General features: G+C 36.7%; 1 protein-coding gene across 1 annotated transcript in view; it reads right to left on the bottom strand.

The window, feature by feature from the left end:
* The window catches only part of DIAPH2 (diaphanous related formin 2), a 1,007,470-nt gene that overhangs the window by 732,711 nt on the left and 251,963 nt on the right, over nucleotides 1-22,796 (bottom strand). The window contains exons 6-10 of the mRNA XM_080653027.1: nucleotides 19,019-19,093; nucleotides 18,872-18,941; nucleotides 15,859-15,995; nucleotides 13,896-14,004; nucleotides 964-1,074 (exon numbers count right to left, since the gene is read on the bottom strand). Of these exons, the coding sequence (XP_080509153.1) occupies nucleotides 964-1,074; nucleotides 13,896-14,004; nucleotides 15,859-15,995; nucleotides 18,872-18,941; nucleotides 19,019-19,093 (502 nt within the window). The remainder of the gene's footprint in view (nucleotides 1-963; nucleotides 1,075-13,895; nucleotides 14,005-15,858; nucleotides 15,996-18,871; nucleotides 18,942-19,018; nucleotides 19,094-22,796) is intronic.

The raw sequence follows: 22,796 nt of genomic DNA, 5'->3' as shown, positions 1-22,796 counted from the left end.
ATAGAGCCAATCATACGCCTGATGAAAACTGGTTTCAATAGACCCAATCGTCCATTTTATGATGATGTGTTTCAACTACTTTCAGTTAAGACTGTCACAACACAAGCGGTTAATGCATACTCCATTCTTGTTCCTCACCAGGAAACGCCCCTTATTTTGGTATTTCTAGTGTACCCTAAGTCTTATATACATGCTCATTGACATTTGTTTTTTTCTTTCCTCCGTTCTTTTTTTTTTTTTTTTACTTCTTGCTTCTCAGGTGTGACCTGAGTAGCTTAAATGAAGAGACTAGTGAGATTTTATTTGTCTCCTTTAAAAATACTATGGTCTGGAAAAAAATCGTGCTTCAATTAACATATTAAATAAAATATAAAGTCATAATTGTTGCATTTGTATTCAAAGAATAGGCCTGCTTATTAATCTGAGATCAAGCCTATAAAGTTATTTCAAAAATGTTTTGAACAGTATTATAATTAGAGCAAATGTTCACATAAAATTGTTTTTTCTTTAAAAATTCATATGGCCCTGTAATAAGAATACCACACTTAGGTAATGTGTCCAGAATATACTAATCAAAATTCTATGCATACTTATGTTGAATAGAAATGAAATCAATGTAAGTTATCAAAGAAAAAAAGCAAAAATGTTTAAATGAAAATGGAAACTGCAAAAAAAATTTTTAAAAAAGTAGTCTTTTATGTTCTCAGTATTTACATCCAAAGACAAGAAGTTCCCTTTCGACTTCAGAAAGGAAAAAAACAGTACTTCTGGACACAGCACCAGGTACATTCTGAATTGTCAGCTGCATATAAAGACTGATATTACTGCAATTAAAAAAGCTTGCAAAAGGTTTAAGGCTTTACAAGAAAAAAATAGCAAGGCACAATTACTTACCCTGTTGCAAGTCTAAAAATGAAAAATGTTAAAGTTCATCAGCATAATAAATGTGTACACTCAACTTACTGGTAATATTGTCTTTAGTCCAGAACGGAGGAATTCATTCCTTAAATGTATTCGAAAATCAAGCTCATAAGGAAAAGTGACAAGGGCATTTATAAACTGCATGCAAGCCACCTGCAATTAGAAAGCAAACCTTATTTTAATGTTTTTAATTAAAGAAATAATTAATGCATTCAGACCATTATTTTTCCATTTACTAAAGGCATACATACATATAAAAATAAGAAAATGCAAATATTTATAAAAATTTAAGAATGATTATGATTTTAAAGTATAAGCAACAAAATGAATAAAATTTCTCATGTGCAGAATAATTCTAATGAAGATATGGATGGTCAAGTACTTCTAAGCTTTGCTGAACAATATGAATAAATATTAAACTCTCGCTTGAGAAACTCAAAGTTCCAAAAGTATGCATAGAAAGCACTTTAAAAAGCTCGTGAAATGTATCTTGCATATCCAGGTATCCTCAGGTGAACTAGCCTCAATCCTATATGGTTATAAACACTTTTCCAAAATAAATCAAAAAAGTTATAAAAGTGCCATAATATTAAACAGGCAACAGTGATAACTTAGAGAAATAATTATACTGATTTATACTCTCTCTATTCTATTATTGGAATGGATTTGCACAAAATTTGGAGTATTAAAATATATGATTAATATGAATTAATTTGTTATGTATAAAAATGAATTAAGATCAACTAGAAGGTACTGTGATACCAATACTAATGTGCATGCATGATAAAGTAAATATAAGGGCTTCTTTTCCAGTGAAGGTGATTCATTAATTATACTGACACTGGAAAATGGGTTTTGCTTTTCTTACCTTCTGATATTGAGGCTCTCTACTATAAAAGGGGAATTATTTTCTGGTAATTGCAAGCTAAAAGGGAATCAACAAAATGCTAATTGCCGGTATTCCATACATTATTCCTGAATAGCATTTTTAAAAAATGCTGCTCGAGTCTAAGGCAACTGGCTAATACTTTAAGTGAAGACCACACATTTAAATCAATTATTTTTTAAAGTATTCAGTGGGTGGTGGAGTGAGTGCTCTAAGAGCTGACTGCAAGGGGACTCCGGGAAAATACCAGATTTAGTAAAGATGCCAAGTATATATAGAAGGGAACACCTATCTACACTAATAAAAGAGAAATATGCAAACTGACCATACCTCCATGACACCCACCAGCCAATCAGGAGTATGCAAATTAACCCAACAAAGATGGTGGGTTAATTTGCATATGCAGGTGCAGAGCAGCAGGGAGGGAGGGCGGGATGCCTGATATGAGGGGGAGGGTGGGGGGCGGAAGGGGCTACAGGAGCAGCGCTCTGGCCGGAGCAGAGAAGACTCCAGCCAGAGCGAAGATGGAAGGTGGCGGCCAGAGCGAAGGCCTGGGTCCTAGGTGCCAGAGGAAAACCGGTGCCGGCAGCCAGGGGAAGGTCCAACAGGCCTCTAGTAAATCAGCAGTTAGTATGGGCTCTCCTCTATCTGCATAGTATACCCAAGACCCTGGGGACTCTTCTGAGTGGCAGACTGACGTCTGTCTTCTCCCCTCTTTGATTCCCCACGTATAAATCTAGCTGTCCCTGAATATATCAGCTTCTGGATGTCCCACAGGGACGACAAACTGACCAGGTAACTCCTCTAATTCTCAAGCCATCTTTCCTTCTCAGAGGGAGAACCAATCTCCTGAGGCTGCCAAGATGAAATAAGCATAGAAACTAGGGGTTGGCAAAATACAGACTATAGGCCAGCCGCAGCCCACAGTTCTAATGTGGCGAGCTGCCTGCTTGTAGCAATGAAGTTTTATTGTATCACAAAAATCATATAAAAATAGCAAAAATACATATTTCAAATGTATTTTGATTTCACTTGTCCAGACTTATTATTATGATAATTATTTTTTCAAGTAGAAAGAAAAGATTAAAAGGTATATTGTGCCCTGGCCGGTGTGGCTCAGTTGGTTGGTGTGTTGTCTGGTACACCAAAAGGTGGTGGGCTAGATTCCCGGTCAGGGCACGTACTCAGGTTGTGGGTGCAATCCCTACTCCGGGAGCACTCGGCAGGTTTCTCTCTCTCTCTCTCTCTCTCTCTCTCTCTCTCTCTCTCTCTCTCTATATATATATATATATATATATATATATATATATATATCTCCCTCCCTCCCTCTAAGATCAATTTTTTTAAAAAGGTATACTGTTTTTATTTGTATATTTATATATCATGCATTTAAGATGTTTCTTTGGGAGATTAGCCCATTTACCACATATCCAGGTTCAAAAATCAAAAGTTGCATGCTTTAAAGGTGATGACTGGGGTTGTTTCTAACATTGTTAGATATCTAAATAAAAATTGAACAATATAGTCTAATTCCTACAAGTGCTTAAATGTCAAATGAAAACACTTATACAATTGACTAAATAGCTGCAATATAAGTAGCATTACTTTTTAAAAGACCTATCAGATAAATTAAGCTTATGCCTTAACAGATTATATAACCCTCCTATTTACAATAAGAAAATGTTGACATCTTCATAGTTATGAGACTGCATGTTCTACATGACCATGGCTACATTGTTTATTTGTGTGATATAAGTCTACATATTCTACATGACCATCACTACATTATTGTATTTGCTTGAATGATCCTTGTTATGTTACAAATATGACATTACTGAACAAGCCAAAGTATATGTCCAATCCAAAATTAATAGAGAGAAAAGTTGCCATCTGCTAGGATTGTTTTTGCCAGAAGAAATTCGAGCTTAATGGCTTGTATTACTACCCTACAAGTAAAGAGAGCATTTCCATAAGAAACAACTTAATGATTCTTGGAATTGTAACTTTATACAAAAAAAGTATTTAGATCAGGAGATGATAAATATAGTAAAAGTTAATGAAATTAATGAATGTATCAATTACAAAATAACTTCAAATTTAATAAGATAAATGTTGCAATGCTATTAAATACTTTAATAGCATTAAGAGTATATTTTATTACAAATATATAACTAAATAAAAAAGAAGTTGCATTTATTGACTATAGTATAAATAAGTAAAAGATAATGAATTCAGTAATTAAACAGGTTAACAGCAATGGCTTACAAAATGTACTGTTTACTGTTTATCAAATTCTAATAGATAATCTAAATAGTTACAAATAACATATGATAAATAGTCATACTACCGTGTCACTTTACAATACAATCCGCTAGAGCAATGCTCTTTTAGAGAAATATTTATATTGTAAAAATGTGGAGAATAAAAGCCATCTTAATATTCTCTATTCCTTTAATTTCTTACCTAAGCCATAGAGAGGGGAAATATTTAAACATGAAGAATCTTCACAAAATTACTGGGAAAATGCTAGAACTTATTATTTATTTTAACTTTTCAGCTCTGAAAACTATACAAACATCTAGCAGCTTGACCACAATTCATAGAGCTATGGAGTACAATAATTGCCAACTCCAGGGCATTCTCAGACAGAGTATCCATATTGCCATTAGCTGTGACAAATTATGCTTTTAAAATTTTATTGACACTGTCACACATTTGACCTTATTAAGTACTCTGTAGACATTAACAAGGTCTTTCTTTATCCTAGCCCAGCAGGAGTTAGGAAAAAAAGATGGTTTAAATCGAAATAAGTACCAACCAAGAAAGATACAAATGTACAGAGCAAGTTAATTAAGTCAAGAAATGGAGAAGGATTACAGGCAGGACAAAACCATGTAGAAAGGTATGGAGGTAAAGGTACAAAACAGCAAGAAATATTCAGGAAATTGAGCACAGTATGATTAGACCAAGGGTGGGGAACCTTTTTTCTTTTTTCTGCCAAGGGCCATTTGGATATTTACAACATCATTCACCAGCCATATAAAATTATCAACTTAAAAGTGAACCTGCTATATTTGGTCAAACATTTAATTAACTCACCCCTAATGCCTTGGCAGGGCCAGACCAAATGATTTCATGGGCCTTATACAGCCTGTGGGCCAGATGTTCCCCACACCTGGACTAAACCAAAAATGAGTAGTGGAATATGAGGCTAGAGAGAAAGCAACAGTCAGACAATGAAATAGTTTGTTTGGTCAAGGACTAGACTTTAATCCTAGTCTTAAGGAGTGATATCATGAGAACTGCACTTCAGAAGTATAACCTTGTGGAAGATGATTGAAAAGGGGCAAGAATGAGGGCTAAATGATATTTAAGAGTCTGGGCAAATGATAAAATAGTGCATAAAATATTGCCCTGAAGAAAAGAAATGGCAGCAGGGGTAGAGGAAGAGGTCAACAATACCAAGGAAGGGAAGTACAACACCAAGGAAGTAGGACTAGTAGGATTTGGTGATTGAGGAAATGGTGGACAAAATAGGAGTAGATTTGAAGATGATTATTACATTTCTGGTTTATGCTACTTGGTGGATTATGCTAAGGTTAACCAGGGTTGGAAACACAAGAGAAATGCATGTTAAGGTTAGAGAGGAGATTTGAGGAGGAAGGATGAAGAAAAGGAAGGTATGTACAGTTAAGGACAATATTGAATTTGAAATGCAGTCAACAGGCAGCTGCACATAAGGTTCTGTGACAGGAGGAATTTGGAATAAAGAGATCCATCACATAGAAGTGTCAGTTAAAGTCATAAGAATGAGCAAAGCAAAGGAACCAAGGACTTAGGACCAAGCTCTAGGAATCAGTACGTTTAAAAACCAAGCATAGAGAGCGAAGATTTTAAATGCAACATACGGTAAAAGAAAACCTAGGAGAGCTTAGTTATCATAGAAGTCGAGGGAGAAGAGAGCTATGAAAAAGGAGTGATGAAATACAGGTAGTGTCAAATGGTACTGGAGAAGCCAATAGCGTAACTTGAAAAGTGACTGCATTGTACAAACATCTGACACAATCCCCCCATTGTACTAATTCTACTCTTACATAATATACAACTGTCAATAAGTAGAACAAGTTTCTTAAGTAATATCAGGCATTCATTCAACACAATATTTAATATATGTATTATTTTTCCCAAATGTTCTCCTTATTCATATGCTGCTGTGTCATGTTTTATTATAAATGTACCTCCACTGACACATGATAAATGATTTATGCAAAGCTACTTCCTCTTATGTGATGGTATGAGTACACTAATAGCTAATTTACAAGTATGCTGAGAGTGAAATCTCAACACATGAGAACTACTGTGGAAAGAATCAAGCTACAGAGGACCAATACATGTATTGGATGGTTTGTCCATTTAAGCATCATGTGTTTTTTGCATAAAACTCTTTTAAAAACAAATTATATAACTGCCACATTTTTAATCCTCACCTGAGGATATGTTTATTGATTTTGGAGGGAGAGGGAGAGGGAGGGGGAGGGGGGCGGGGGAGAGGGAGGGGGAGGGGGCGGGGGTGAGGGAGAGGGAGAGGGAGGAGGCAGGGGAGAGGGAGAGGGAGAGGAAGAGGGAGAGGGAGAGGGAGAGGGAGAGAGAGAGGGAGAGGGAGAAGGAGAGGGAGAGGGAGACATTGATATGAGAGAGCAACATTGTTCTGTTGCCTCCAATACATGCCCTTACCAGGAATCAAACCTGTAGCCTGGGTATATGCCTTGACTTGGAATTGAACCCACACCTTTTTTGTTGTATAGGACGATGCTCCAACCAACTAAGCCACCTAGTCAGGGCTGGTACATTCTTAAACAAAATATCCTAAATATAACTTATTATTTCCTTGCTAACTCAGGGGCATGATTGAATATGTGAGTTAGTGAGCTATGCTATAACACAGAAATACCCTCAGGAGTTATTGAGGTGTTTAGAGTCATTTGCTCTGACACTAAATAAAGCCAAATGTTATAATATTTGCACTCTAGTTCCAATCTTTAAGTTTCTATCTCCTCCTCCCTTGCTTTTAGTCTGTCAGTTGTTACATCTTGATCATTTTAGTTCACCTGTCTGAAATAAACCCTCTTCCAACTTCCCAAGCTGTGCTAGTCTGCTGTGGATATAAAGCAGAGCATTAGGCTCACTGAGGCACCATAGAAAGAGTTAACAGGCACTGATTAAAGGCCAAAAGGTCTTTGTCATCACAAGGCTTGATGGATTTGATGAAATTTTGTAGGCTGCTCAGATTATTTGGTTTAACTTCTTTTTTGGCTCTCAAAAATTGATCAATCTCTCCAACAGGTAAAGTCAGGATAAGTGAACCTATTACACATCAGTGAAGTGTATATTTACTGCTGTGTGTTTGTGTAAATATCTAATGACCACATGTACAAATATTTTATTACTAGAGGCCTGGTGCATGAAAATTCATGCACTGGAGTGGGGGTCCCTCAGCCCGGCCTGCCCCCTCTCACAGTCCGGGAGCCCTCAGGGGCAGGAGGTGACCTGGCAATCAGGGGAAAGCGACGCCCCATCACACCTCTGCTGCTGCAACTGTCGGCAGCGCAAGCCTCGGGCAGCCCTGGGTGGCTGGGCAGCCGCCATCCAAGGCTTGCCTGGGCCTCGGGCCGGCCCTGGGCGGCTGGGGGGCTGAGGGAACTGGGGGACTCCGACTCTGGAGGCAGGCACGCAGGGCTGGCCCAGCCTTGTCACACGCCTGCTGCCCCGGCGGGACTGAGGGGACTGGGTGCTGCCATATTTGAGGGTGGGACAGTCAATTAGCATATTCCCTTCTTATTGGCTGTGGGTGCCAGCATCTTTGCCACAGCATGGGGGTCAATTAGCATATTCCCACTTTATTAGAAAGGATTATTTTTGGCATGTTAGAAAACATTTTTAAAATGTATTAAATCATGCTAAACGCATTTCTGCTCACAGCTCCTGAGTAACGTTAAGACATGGCACCTTTCAGAGTAATAGCAGTCTTTAAAGACTGCCTTTTTTATAATACGTCATTGGAGGCTAGCTATACTGCTTTCTCTTTCCACAAATAACTATTATGTTTAGTGTACCCTAGCTCTTTCTACTGGGCTGTGCAGAAATCAGTTTCAACTGTATGTTGATAGTACTTCACTCTGTCTTCTTTTGTGAAGTGACTGGCAGACTATTCTGGCCTCAATTTTGCCTACTGGAATTCCTTCTCCTGTCTCCCATCCTACCATAATACTGGTCCCTATTTATCCTTCAAGACCTAATTAAAGCATCACCTCCTCACTGAAGCCTTCCTAGATTTATGCAGGATATACCTAAATGTGCCTTTGTGCTCTCATTAAATCTTTGCAGGAGGAAAGGGATATGGGTATGGAAGGGTTGGTATTTCAAGTAAGTGTTCTGCATTATAAAATATTTGAGGGCATTTAAAAGACTACAGCATAGTTGGGAAATACCAGATTTAGTATGACTAAAACTATGGTACATTGGGGATAGTAACAGGCTCAAAGCTGGGGCCACATGATAGATGTCATACATCATGAGTAGGCTCTTCACGTTTATCAAGGTAGCAAATGGTCATTAGCATAGCTTTCTAGGAATGCTGCTATGTTAGAACTGGATTTATATTTTTAAGGATAACTGACAATAGTACAGAACATTTGTATGGTGAGAAGAATGTATCAGTATAGGGTACTAATTTAAAAAATTGTTGAAATAATATTGGTGGGAAAAGAAAACATCAATGGGGGTAGAGAGACAGGGATGGATTCATAGTCTGTTATCTAAGACTTGATAATGGATTAGATGCAAGGACAAAGAATAATGAAGTCTGGAGGAAAGTTGGAGATTAGATAGATAATGATAACTCTATAATCTAAAATGAGAAAGACAGGAAAAAGAGTAGACTTGGGGGCAGTCAGGTTAAGGGGAAGAGAAAGTGAGCTCAGGAGATACTGTGTTATGTAAGAGCATGTGCTCTAATCCAATAAAAAATGGGTATAGGACCTAAATAGACACTTTTAGAAAGAAGACATACAGATGGCTGAGAGACATATGAAAACATGCTCCAAGTCACTAATCATCCGAGAGATGCAAATCAAAACAACAATAAAGTACCATCTCACATCTGTCAGAATGGCTATCATCAACAAATCAACAAATGACAAGTGCTGGTGAGGATGCGGAGAAAACTAAGATTTGGAAACAGCCTAAGCGCCCATCAGCAGATGAGTGGATTAGAAAACTGTGGTACATCTACACAAAGGAATACTACGCTGCTGTAAAAAGAAGGAATTCTACCATTTGCAACAGCATGGATGGAACTGGAGAGCATTATGCTAAGCGAAATAGCCAGTCAGAGAAAGATAAATATCACGTGATCTCACCCATTTGTGGAATATAATGAACAACAAAAACTGAGGAACCAAAATAGAACTAGAGTCATAGAAGCATCAAGGAGGGGTGAGGGGGCAAGAAATCAACCAAATGACTTGTATGCATGTATATGAGCAAAACCAATGGACACAGACAGGGGAGGGGGGGGAGGGCATGTGCGGGGGGGTGAGGGCGGCTGGGGAGAGGTCACTGGGGGAAAAAGGAAACTTATGTAATACTTTAAACCAGGGGTCCTCAAACTTTTTAAACAGGGGGCCAGTTCACTGTCCCTCAGACCGTTGGAGGGCCGGACTATACTTTAAAAAAAAAACTATGAACAAATTCCTATGCGCACTGTGGGCCCGGGATGAGTCGGCTGCTAAGCAGGACAGGCAGCGGCACCTGGCGGGCTGGATAAATGTCCTCGGCGGGCTGCATGTGGCCCGCGGGCCGTAGTTTGAGGGCCCCTGCAGTTTAAACAATAAAGAATTTAAATTTAAAAAAATAAAAGCATGTGCTCTGGAGCAAGACACCCTAGTGTCTAATCTGGGATTTGCTACCTATTCACTTTGTGACCTTGAGCAAGTTATGTAACCTCTGTGAGCCTCAGTTTACTCATCTATAAAATAGGAATACTACTACTACCTCTTATAGAATTTCTGTGAGGTTTAAACATGAGGTGACATATGTAAAATATTTAGAACACTAGGGGCTCGGTGCACAAAATTCGTGCATGGAGGGGTGTCCCTCAGCCCAGCCTGCACCCTCTCCAATCCGGGATCCCTTGGGATTGGGCCTAAACTGGCAGTCAGACACCCCTCTCACAATCCGGGATAGCTGGCTCCTAACCACTTGCCTACCTGCCTGCCTGATCACCCCTAATCACCTCTGCCTGCCAGCCTGATGCCCCTAACAGCTCCCCTGCTGGCCTGATTGCTCCCTAACTGCTCCCCTGCCAGCCAGATGGGCCCCTAACTGAGCCTCAGGCCGCTGGGCAGCCGCCATTGGCAGCTTGCCTGAGTGACTGGGCAGCTGCCATCCCAGGCTTGCCTGAGCTTGCAGCCACCATCCCTGGCTTGCCTGAGCCTTGGGCCGGCCCTAGGCGACTGGGCAGCCACCACCCCTGGCTTTTCTGAGCTCCCAGCCGCCATCCCCGGCTTCCCTGAGCCTCAGGCTGGCCCTGGGCATCAGGGCAGCCACCATCGGCGGCTTGCCTGAGCTCACATCCACCATCCCCGGCTTCCCTGAGCCTCGGGGCAACCCTGGGTAGCAATAGCCGCCATCTGCGGCTTGCCTGAACCTCAGGCAGCCACTGCAGCTTTGTCTGGAAGGACGTCTGGAAGGTCGTCTGGAAGGTCTCCCAATCTAATTAGCATATTATCCTTTTATTAGTATAGATTGGCACATGGCTTAGAAATGCTATTTTTTGTATCTGATTTTTATGATGTCTACAAGACATCTAGTTAGGCCATTAGACATGTAGGTTTGAATAGAGAGAGATGTGAGCTGGACTTATAAATCTGGGGAATCGCTAGAATATAGTGGATGTTAAAGCTACAAAATCAAGAACATTCATGAGGAAAATAAAATATATATGTATATGAATATACTGTATATGTCTGTATATAATACATATGTATGTATATACAAAAATGATAATAAAAAAAGACCAAGGATAGAACTTAGAGAACAAAATACCGAAGAAGAGAAGCAACATGAAGAAGATAAAGAGCAATTAAAGGTAGTTAAAGAACAAGGAGAGAATGGTGCCTGAAAAGCCAAAGGCAGAAAAATTTTTAAGGAGGGAGGGGATCAATAGTGCCAAGTAATCAGGATTGGAAATAGGCCATTGGATTTTGAAATTAGAGGATCATTGTTGACCTTTTTGTGAACTGTGAAAAAGCTGAGCTGTGAAAGGTAATTTAGGAAACAGAGAAAACAAGTATCGATGATTCTTTTAGAGATTTAAACTATAAAATGTAAAAGGAAGATGAGAGGCTAATTCAAGAATAAGTAGGATCAAAAGAAGGTGTAGTATGAGGGAAACTTGAGAATGCTACTAAGCTGAAGGGAAGTCAATGAAGAGAGAGTATATGAAGATATGTGATTTACTGTCTTATCTATTTTTTGAAGTACTGAAGATAATGAAAATGCTATCACAGGTATAAAATTTCACTTTAAAGATGATCTAGAAAACTTCTGTGAGAAGTTAATAATCTGTTTTAAAACACAAAAAAAAGAAAAAAAAGGGTATATAGTTGTCATTTAAAAATGTAATTAGCCCTGTATTTTAACAGAATTACTTCCTGAGACTATAATAACATTTTGAGAATTCTCAGGATACTATCGAAATAGAAAAGTCATTGTTAAAATACAGCACTAACTATATTTTTAAACAACAGATTTAAACTTGTTTTTCATTCTGCATTCTGAATGTATTTTTGAACTTTTAGATAATATTTTTTCATTCACATGCAATAGTCCAAATAAACAAACCCACTTCACAATTCTGTGATAGTAATAGACTCTGTATATAACAAATTACTAATTTTTGTAGCTCATTAGGATAGGAAATTTCAATTTGTGATTTGCATATGTTTGCATCTATAGCAAGTATTCAAAAATTTCTTGAATACCTAACAAGATGTCTATGATTCTTCAATATGTTTACTTGTTAACAACTTGCCATTTTATCAGTCCATTCAGCCCAGCTTCCTGAAGACTGGAAAATCTCATTCCCTTCTCATCATTTTGGGTGAACTACTCTATGGCAGAGGTGTCATTTTAAAGGTCAGACAATTTAATATATCAATGCTGATATCACAAAGACCTGGCTTCAAATCAAAGCTCTACCCCCTCAACAGCTATGCGATTTTGAGTGAGCTGTGTAATGAAAACATTCACTATATCTAAAACACCTAATTACTTCTAAACAAGCATTGCAAGACAAGTACAAACTCCTACATATGACTGACAGTCAAAGAAATTTAGCTAGGTAAGCCAAAGGAACATGGACAAAAATTTCAAGAAATCATCTAAAAAGATAGTTTTCAAGCCTTTCAATAGAGATATTAGATTTTATTTAGACACATCCTATATAATAAAAGGCTAATATGCAAATCTGCAGAATGGCTGAATGACTGGTCGCTTTGCTGTGCACTGACCACCATGGGGCAGATGCTCAGTGCAGGAGCTGCGCCCTGGTGGTCAGTGTGCTCAGCCAGAAGCCCTGAGCCAGGCTCACTGCTGGTGAGTGCAGCAGCAATGGTGGGAGCCTCTCCTGCCTCTGTGGCAGTGCTAAGGATGTCCGACTGCCGGCTTAGGCCTGCTCAGACATTCCCTGAGGGCTCCCAGACTGTGAGAGGGTGCATGCCAGGGTGATCCCCCCAAGCCTCTAGTTTTATAATAAGAAGTGTATTGTAAAAAAAAAAAAACACTGAGCCTGGCTGGTGTGGCTCAATGGTTGAGCGTGGACCTAAGAACCAGGAGGTCATGGTATGATTCCCAGTTAGGGCACATGCCAGGGCTGCGGGCTCAATCCCCAGTAAGGGTGTGCAGGAGGCAGCTAATCAATGATTGTCACTCGGCTGTTTCTATCACTCCCTCCCTCTCTGAAATAAATAAAAATATAATTTAAAAAGAAGAAGAAAAATCACTAGAAGTAAATATCCCAATTATTTAAAAAATGTAATATCCTGGACATAAATGGCACACCATAAAAGATTATCCAAACTGCTTATTATAGTTGGAGCAGAACTAACAATGAACAAATTTCCTTAAATATCTGAAGACTGATTATAGCTTTGTAACACTACAGTATTCTCATTGGACAAACCAATTTATCTATCTGTTGTAGCCTCAAATGCTGGTGAAAAAAAAAAGAACCAATAATTGATAATAAAATAAAAAAGAGAAAAAGAAAATGCTTACTTTATATCAGTTAAGAAATTTTAATATTTAAACACTCACTGCTAAATAACAGCACCTACATAGCTGGGTTGTTGTGAGAATTAAATCAGATAATACAAGTAAATTGTTTAGTCCAGGATCTCACACTATAAGTATGGTCAATAAATATGCATTCTCACCAGTCAAGAACAAAGTCATCATTCATAAAATAGGTCATTTCCTGAAATTACCTAAGAAAAGATACTGAGTTTTGTCATTTTCAAAGAAAACATTTAGGCTGGGTCTACACAGGCTGTCAGGTAAACACTGTCCTAGAGTTGCAATTCAATCACTACGATTCTGGTGAGTCAGACTTCTGAATGCTGTTTATGGCACAAAGAGAGATGCACTTGGTTTTTTTCAATTTCTAGAAGCCCACAGACATCGTTAACACTTGTTAGGATAATGACATTGGCTGAATTGTTTGTGCTGTTGCCCTGATTATTGCTAAGGCTTTAATTTCTGCAGTTTATTACATTAATTACTAATTTTCTACCCAAATATTAATGATAATCCTAATCATCACATTTGTAATAATCGAAAGTACTTCTTCTAATTTTAAACAATTTGTTATTCTCACAGACAAAACTTCTAGTTTTTATGAACAACCAAGCAACAGGAAGAATTTCATTTTTATGCTCCATTCAATTTAAGTGTTAGCGCAAATGGTATCACACAAAATGAGTCCTCTGAATATAATTCTAGAAGCAATTTAAGACAAAACTAGACTCACCTGTAATTGTAAAGCTTCATGATTTTCTAACCCTTCCACAATTGGTGAAAATCGTTCTCTGTTATATCTTTCTGCTGCTGTAGTTATAGCCCCTAAAAGTTTCTCTAGACTAGAGAGAAAAAAATAGAAAAGGAATGAAACATATCTCACACACACATTGTGAATATGGGGTTTTCTCTATCAGATTTCCCTGCTTTCTTTCTGGTGTTTGATCAGGAGATAGGTCATCACAACTAAAGAATTGTGTTTCTATCTGCATATTTCAACACATCAAATATTGATAGCATTAAATAATTTTAGGGCATCAACATGAAAATTCAATTTAAAAATCTTGAGGACTTTTTTTTTCTGGGTGACATTTTTCAAAAGATACTTAACTGATAAACACTGAAATTTAAAATTTCAGGTTTTGCTATTTTGTGTAATAGTTATTAATTAATATCTCTGCAACCCAAAATGGTACCTACAAATATTAAGTTTATTCAAGTGTAACCTGACTGTAATTGTATTTATTTATTTATTTTGAATTTTTATAAGATCTCAAATGCTCTCCCGACTGAAATTTTATCATAAAGTGCTAGACAGAGTAAAAAATTTTAAAAAGAACTTAAAAACATTAACATTCTTTGAAAATGGAACAAGAAAACAATACCTGAAAGAGAATGCCTAGGTAATTACAGAAGCATCTATAATCACCTAGCACAAGCAACTTAGTTACCTGAACAAAATAATAAAGACTATCTCTTGTACAGTGTCTGAATCAAATTAAATTCCATGTAGTGTACTACCCTCATAAAATTATATCTGAAATTATATTTAGAGCATATCAAATATAGCAGGGTAGGATGTAGTATATGAATTAAATATTGAAAAAAATCCATTTGACTAGAAAAATATTTCTTATGCATGTATAAACTAATTTTTCTATAAAACCTAAGGAAACCTCAGTATTGCATATGTTACCTCATTTATAGTTTGTTCTCACTGAGATAAGATTTAATGCCATATGATAATATTTTTGTTTGTTTGTCTTTTGGTTTCTAAGGACACACTAGCCAGCACTAACCAACATCTCATTTTATTCTAGCAGATATGAAAAAGTCAACACATTAGAATATTCCTAACTCTTTGTATAGCCCTGTTCAGATTCAAATGGAAATTACTGCTGGCACACAAAGTGTTTAGAAGAAATATTTTAGTTCATGTCCTTAGCAGGTATTTCGTTATTTATCACAATTGTTTCTTATTAACTAGACATATTAATGACATTAAATTTGAAATTTTGCTTCTGATTCAATATTATTTCCATAAGAAGAAATTATCTAATGTATGGTCAGCAATGACTTGCTGAAACTGGCACTTTTACTACAGACTTTCTAAAAAATTACCCAGACTTTCTGTTCTTTCTTTTTAACAGGTTAGTTTATTTCATGCTATGAATGATTGCTTCATCTTTTCACTTACCATAGGCAGATAAAATACTTCTATAAAATAATAGTACAAAATAAAAGCATCTAGTTAATTTAATTAGTTCAAGTAGCCAAATTTTGTGATGTGCATGTGTGTGTGGGGGGGTGTAGGGGTAGGGGTGTAGGGGCGTGTGTGTGTGTGTATGTGCGTGTGTGTATGTGAGTGTGAGTGTGAGTGTGTAGCCAAAATTACTCTCTGATTATTTTCCTATATTTCTAGGAATTGCTTTACCTTCAGCAAGACAAAATTCTATTCATTCACTTGGAATCCAACTTTGAAGAATTTCCCATTAGGATTCTATCTGTTTAAACCTATTTTTCAAAGAATCAAACAAAGCTAAAATGTAAATAGATAAGATAAAAATGCTACTAATTTTTTCCTAAAATTTCATATTATTTTCATGCAAGTTATCAAAGAAACAGCATACAAGTAGGACTTGTTAATTTCTCAAGTGTCACTTTCCATAAAATTAATATAACATAGCAATACTTACATGTTATCTTCTCCAACTATGCAAATAGCAGAAAGTATTTTTACTATTTCAGTCATCATGTTGGGTTGTTTGGGGTCAATTGCTCTTGCCAATAGTAAAAGACTTCTTTCATCTCCTAGAATCCTTTGCAATCCAAACTTAAAAAAAAAAAAAAAGAACTTTCATTCAAAATGTCTTTGGAACATATCTTTAAGAAATACAACTTACAATGATTTTCTAAAACCCATACCTCCACAATAAGGTTCTACCTAATTATATGAATGTTCTTCAAATAAGCAGTTATTTGTCTTAGATCTGGGAGAAATATGGGAACAATCAGTATTTCTTCAACAAAGAAGAACATGTAAAGCACATACTGATATGATTTTCTAAAGTAATTCCACTTATGTCACTGGGTCTCCCTGGAGATATCTGCAATTCATGGTTAAATTCTCCAATATGTTTGTATAAAAAATTAAGTTGAACAAAAAGGGTGAAATGTTGAAAAGCTCTTTGTATACTATATTCCAGGTAAAGCAATAAGCCTCTATACAGATTCTTCTGTACCTTCTCTGTTATCCTCCCCTTTCAGGCAGCTGTGCTGCATTCTGAAAGCTATGAACCCAAAGAAATGGCACCTGGATTTCAATAAGTGTCACATTCAACTGTGCAGAGAAGACATCCCTATCATTTATTTTCCAGTCCTGAATATGTGTGCACAAGTGCGTATTATAAAAATGAATAGGTATAGACATTTTAAAGAAAGTCCAAAACATGGGTTTTCACTACATTAAGGTAATATATTCTTTGATCTTTGTCCCACAGAGTGTTTCTCAGATTTCTTATGAAACAGGTTTGCTTTTTACAGTGAAATCTGACAACATTTCATCAGAGTAAAATGGCCATTTCAAGCTAACCTTTAGTTAAGTACCAAGCATATGAAGATTTTCATGGTTACTAATTTAACTTCTAAAAAAATTCATGGGGAAATAGCTAAAGCTCTTAAATGTAACTTTACCAGAGGTCAAAATAAGTAAGGAAATAAGAGAAAAAACATAAAAGGAAATGGAAGAGACAAAATATAAAAGCAGCAAAGAAAACAGAAGGAATATGTATGCATAAAGGTGGCCAGTGGATAATAAATAGTAAAAAAAAATAAGTGAAAAACACAGTTGTAAAACTGACAGATGATTACCACATAATTACCAAATTTAAAATAAAAACCTTAAAAATCACACTGAGAGTGAAATCATTTAATTTTCAAATTTCCACTTAATGTTTAAAAGTATTTTATAATATGTAGGGATATATTGATAATAAAAATGAAGATATGAGTAATAATGAAAAACCATAAATCTAAACCTCAGAGCATTATTACAGCAAAGGAAGTTAAGAAGCAATTGGTAGCTTTTTTTGATCCTCTTCTGACATGCACTGTATAAGGAAAAATAATTTTTGAAGTAGGTAATATAAACTCCTTGGGGCCAACAAATTTGATGTTTAAGTCATTTCAGATGAAACTTTGATTCTTTGATTATGACAGTTTATTCCAACATGAAGTGGACTTATCACTGTGTATTTTTATTTTGAATACATACTTTCGCCTATTATTTCATATGCCTATAATTTAAAAGATCCACTGTGTGTTCATGTTCTGAGCCTCTATGTACAAGATATTAACATGCCCTAACTAAACCTTAGCCTTAGTTTAGAACAACCTAATTCAAACCAACATGTTTGTATGGAAAATACAATAATTAATTAATAATATTATAAGAATAAACACTGTTTCGCATATTCACAACTGTAAACCTACTTTTGCCCCGCCCTGAATATACACATTTACATGTAATCCCATATAATTAAGAAAGCCTTTGCAGATTACTTAGACTATCTCATTGCACTGGTTATTAATAGCTATATTTCACATTTGGCTAGTTTTTGTTTACTGTTATAATTATTTATCTATATTAATATTTGAGATTCCTAAAACACCATCTAAAGGGAATTATGTAATTATTAAATTTGGCAGTGGTATTTTACTTATGGAAATATAAAGCAAATCATTTCAAAGACAGTAACAAAATAGTTTATAGAAAAACATAACTTTAAGAAACTCTTAACATTTGCAATGGCATGGATGGACCTGGAGAGCATTATGCTAAGTGAAATAAGCCAGTCACAGAAAGACAAGTATCACATGATCTCACTCATATGTGGAATCTAAGAACAAAATAAACTGCTGAACAAAATAGATCCAGAGACATGGAACCATGGAACAGACTGACAAGTCTCAGAGGGAAGGTGTGGATGAGAGTGAGTTGGGGGGAGAGATTAAACCGAGAATATATATGCATATCCCATGGATACAGGCAATAGTGTGGTGAAGGCTTGGAAAGGGCAGGTGCAGGGTAGAGGGGGTCAATGGGAAAAAAAAACACAGACATCTGTGATACTTTCAGCAATAAAGATAAATTAAAAAAAACAACTTTAACTTCATAACCTAAGCACAGACTACTTTTAGAAGAAAAACCCTTGTATGGATTATTTCATTGAGTCCCTCATAATGCAAAAAAAAAAAAAAAAACCCACACTAATTTCCAGAAATGTCTTTTACGTATGTTAACTGACATTAATTGAACATAAAAGAAAGAGAAATCGTAACCTTATAATGTTCTTAGCGAACAAGTCAAACCATGGCTTTGAATTTTCCTTTTCAAAGGAATAAAAAACACTAAGAAAATGCTATTCAACATATGACATCTAAATTTTTCTTTACTACAAAAGAAAAAAAAAAGCATTATCTAATTTGGGAATAAGACTAATGTGTTTGCATTATTGTAAAAACTTACCGATAAATATTTTGTGAAGGAAAATATATTTTAAATACTATTTAAATGAACCATGATGATTTGCATCATAAAGACCTTTCTGTAAACTGAATAAGCACACACTATTTTGTATGTTTCATATTTTCATACTGTTGGGTAAGTTCTCACCTTTTGTGACAGAGGCAGAAACAAACACTACTTACCTTATTATTCATAAATGCTTTGAGGCACTGAATAAGTTTATGCTGATTCTTCTTGTCAATATTTTCTTGCCTGAATAAAAGAAAAAAAACTATTATACTGTGCTTAAACATTTCCCCTGTGGTGATTTTTTTCATGTTTGTTCTTACTGTTTCTTGTCCAGAAGCTTTTCCAGCACATCCAGTAAGAGTCCAAGACCTTCATGGCCAAAGTTGTTAACCCAGCTAGGAAATAAACAAAAAATGCATAAATAAGTTTGTATATTGAAAACATGAAGTATCTAATGAAATTTTGATTTTCAAATATGATAATCCTATCTTTATATTGCTCATCACTCTTTTTTCTACTCCAATTGCTTCAAGCATCCTCTGTGAGGATGACTCAAGATCTTTACCTCAATGTCACAATTTTCTTCACATTTTAGATTGCCCACTCCACAGCCCTGCCTTGGTTGTTTCCCCAGCAACATATACTTAAACCTGAACTTATAAGCCAAATTTATCTTCCTCTGTGCCCCTGCTTCCCAAAATCAACTCCTCTTCCATTCTTCCATGTTGTTAATTACACCACTATACTTTTTTAATAATTCAGACTTGAAATACTTGCATAATCTGTGATCCCCCATCAATATTTTTTAAAATATATTTTTATTGATTTCAGAGAGGATGGGAGAGGGAGAGACAGAAACATCAATAATGAGAGAGTATCATTGATTGGCTGCCTCCTGCACGCCCTCTTCTGGGGATCGAGCCCGCAACCCGAGCACGTGCCCCCCAATGGAATCGAACCTGGAACCTTCCAGTCTGCAGTCCAATGCTCTATCCACTGAGCCAAACCAGCTAGGACCCCTCATCTATATTTATTGAGTGCATATATGTAGTACCAGCATGTTCTATCTAGGTGATAGATATATAACAGGCAACAAAACTAAGCCCTTACCCTCGTATAGCTTACCGTCTCAAAGAGGGAGACAGATGATAAGCAGATAAACATATAACAAAATGTCACTGCTTTGGTGCAATGAACAAAAATAAACATTGCTAAATGGAATAGGAGTGGCAGGGGACAAATTCTCGATAAGGTGGCATTTGAGTAGAGCCTTGAAGGAAATGAGGACTTTCCCAGAAGGGGGAATAAGTGCAACTGGGTACTGAGGTGGTAGCTATTGTGCTTGGAAATTCCAGGAGCTGTGAGGAAACCTGAGTGGCTAGAGCTGAATAAGGGGGCCTGGATGAGTAGCAGGAGATGAAGTCCCATGTGTGCTAGAAGGCTGGAGACTGATCAGGTAGAGCTTCCTTTGACTTTTTATTATCCAGTTCTGAATATTCTACTTCTAGAATGCCTCCCACACATGGGCTGGCCCTCCTTTCCATTGTCTCTGCAAACATTCTAGTGTAGCCCTAGTCACCTTAACAAGCCAGGAACCTCCCAACCAGGTTCTCTACAGCTTCATTTGTTCTTTTATTCATTTTACAAAATACCAAACTTGACTGAACTTAACTAGTCTTTTGTCCAAAGTTGTCCTCTGGACTACCTAACACATTTCAAATCCTGACTCTGATCTAGTGTCAACCTACCTTTACAGCCTCAGGCCTTATACCACGTTCTAGTGAAAATCAGACACTGTCTTTCCTGGAGTCCTCCCTGCACTTCCCTGCATTTCTTAATTTATGTTTCTTTCCATAAGGCAACCCCAACTCCATCTCTCCAAACCCTTCAAGGCTCAAATTGAGTGTCAATTCCTCCATTAGTGTTTTTCCCCATAAGTCTTCCATCCAAATAGGAGTTATTGTTCCTTTGAACACTCACGTATCTTTATTTCTTATTGTTTGATAATGTTGTTCTTGTCACACATGTCTTACACGCCTTTCTGTATTAAAAATTCTGTGAAGACAGTTATATTATCTCATTTATCTTTCTGTCTTCAATAATACTTAGCAGGCTAGCTTATATATAGTCAACACTAAGTAAATATTTGCTAATTCAAATTTAAATAAACTTACTGACTTGTGTGATTAAGAGAATCAGTAGTCTCATATTGCCCAAGAACTTCACAAATGTAAATTAATATATAGCAGACTCCGATAAAACAAAAATGAAAATCTATACATATTTAAACAATGACTATATTTCTATTTCACAGTCTTTAAACTACATTTCATGTCTTCATAAAGTAAAGCTTATCAACAAAGTAGCTAAATTTATAAGAAAATATCAGTAAGAATCGTCAGATCACGAAAAAGATATTTTAAAAAATAGCTGAAATATTCAAAACCAATCACATCCACAATATATGTGGAAGCTCATTTTAAATAAATTCTGCTTGAATTTTCACAGTGGAAATGAAAAAATCAATATGGCATTGTAATAATAATTGGCAGTAAGCTACTATTCAATTGAGGCATGTAACCAACCAGTACAATGAGCAATTTTCTCTAAAGATTCTTGTTTATCAGCTGGACAGTGGTGGAAGGATAAAAGGACACCAGCTCTAAGCATAATAAATTGTATTTAACCATCACAGAGAGAAATCAGCAGATATCATTACAGCACAACATGCCCTACAGCAACCTTACAATAATAGGAGTTCTGACCAAATTTCAGATCTCCTTTGGCATTTGGGAAGGATAAAATGATCTCTTTATTCCTCACATTTAACGCTTACAATTTGTTTTTAAGATTCCAAATTTTACTCGTACTCTTTTTACACCTAGTGCTATTAATATTATTAGGGTGATTTCTTCCTGGGTCTAGGAAATTGTTTGATACAAGAGCATGATTTATATCTGTTCACTTGAAATCAGTCACCTACCTACACATCCCAGACTGCTTCAAATTGAGCAGTTTATGGTACTTTGATTTAATTTAGTGCAAATTATTATTGGTCTGGAAAAATTGGGACACAATCACTAAACTTAAGTATGAGGAGGAGGGCCTATTTGTAACAAACTAGGCCGTGAAAAGTCTTAACCAAGAACATCTTAGGCCAATGGGCAAAGGAGGCCTAGTAAGAATCCTCAGAACTTTGACAGAGAATAAGAGTCCAAAGGGAGCCTGTTGCTAGGGGGATAAAATGATAATGATGCAGCATGAGGAGGATTAAAGAAAGGGGACAACTAGACATCCCTTTTTTACCTTTTTCTCTTGCCAGCATCATTTCTCTGTTTTTAGGCATTGGACCTTTTTGTGGCCTCCAGCCAAACACTATTTTCTCCCACTCTCTCCCTCTCCCCAAACCTCATAAGCAGTTTAAAAACAAAACGTTGGCTACGATAGTTAGGCAGGAATTTTGACACTGTAACAGAAGATGTAAGCATAAATCAGTGGTTCTCAACGTGTGTGTCCCACACCAGTAGCATCAACATCATCTAGGAACTCATTAGAAATGCAAATTCTTGGACCCCAACCTAAACCTATGGAATGAGTAACTCTGGGGGTGGGGCCAAGCAATGTGGGTTTTAACTACTCCAGGTGATTCTGATGCTTGCTCAGGTTTGGGAACCAGTGATAGAGAAACATGGTTTGCTAACAAGTGGAAGAGCCTTTCTCAGGAAGCACTGAGGCTCAAAACTCAAGAATGCTTTATATGGCACACCCTGCCAACCATACTGAACACTCCCACTGCCACAGGACGGATACAGAATCCAGTCAAAGCAAGTATATTTGGTATATTTTACAGAGCATGCAAGTTCCAGCTCTGAGTTATTCAGTACTAATTGGAATATATAAAAATATAAAAATAGGTCTCTAGCTGGTTTGGCCTACAGAATGAAGGGTCCCACATTCAATTCCAGTCAAGGGCACATGCCTGGGTTGCGGTCTCGATCCCCAATAGGAGGCGTGCAAGAGGTAGCCAATCAATGATTTTCTCTCATCATTGATGTTTCTCTCTCTCCCTCTCCCTTCTTCTCTGAAATCAATAATAAA

This window comes from Plecotus auritus (genome assembly GCF_963455305.1).
Source record: "Plecotus auritus genome assembly, chromosome: X".
Classification (NCBI taxonomy): Eukaryota; Metazoa; Chordata; class Mammalia; order Chiroptera; family Vespertilionidae; genus Plecotus; species Plecotus auritus.
This window is presented reverse-complemented; position numbering and strand designations above follow the sequence as displayed.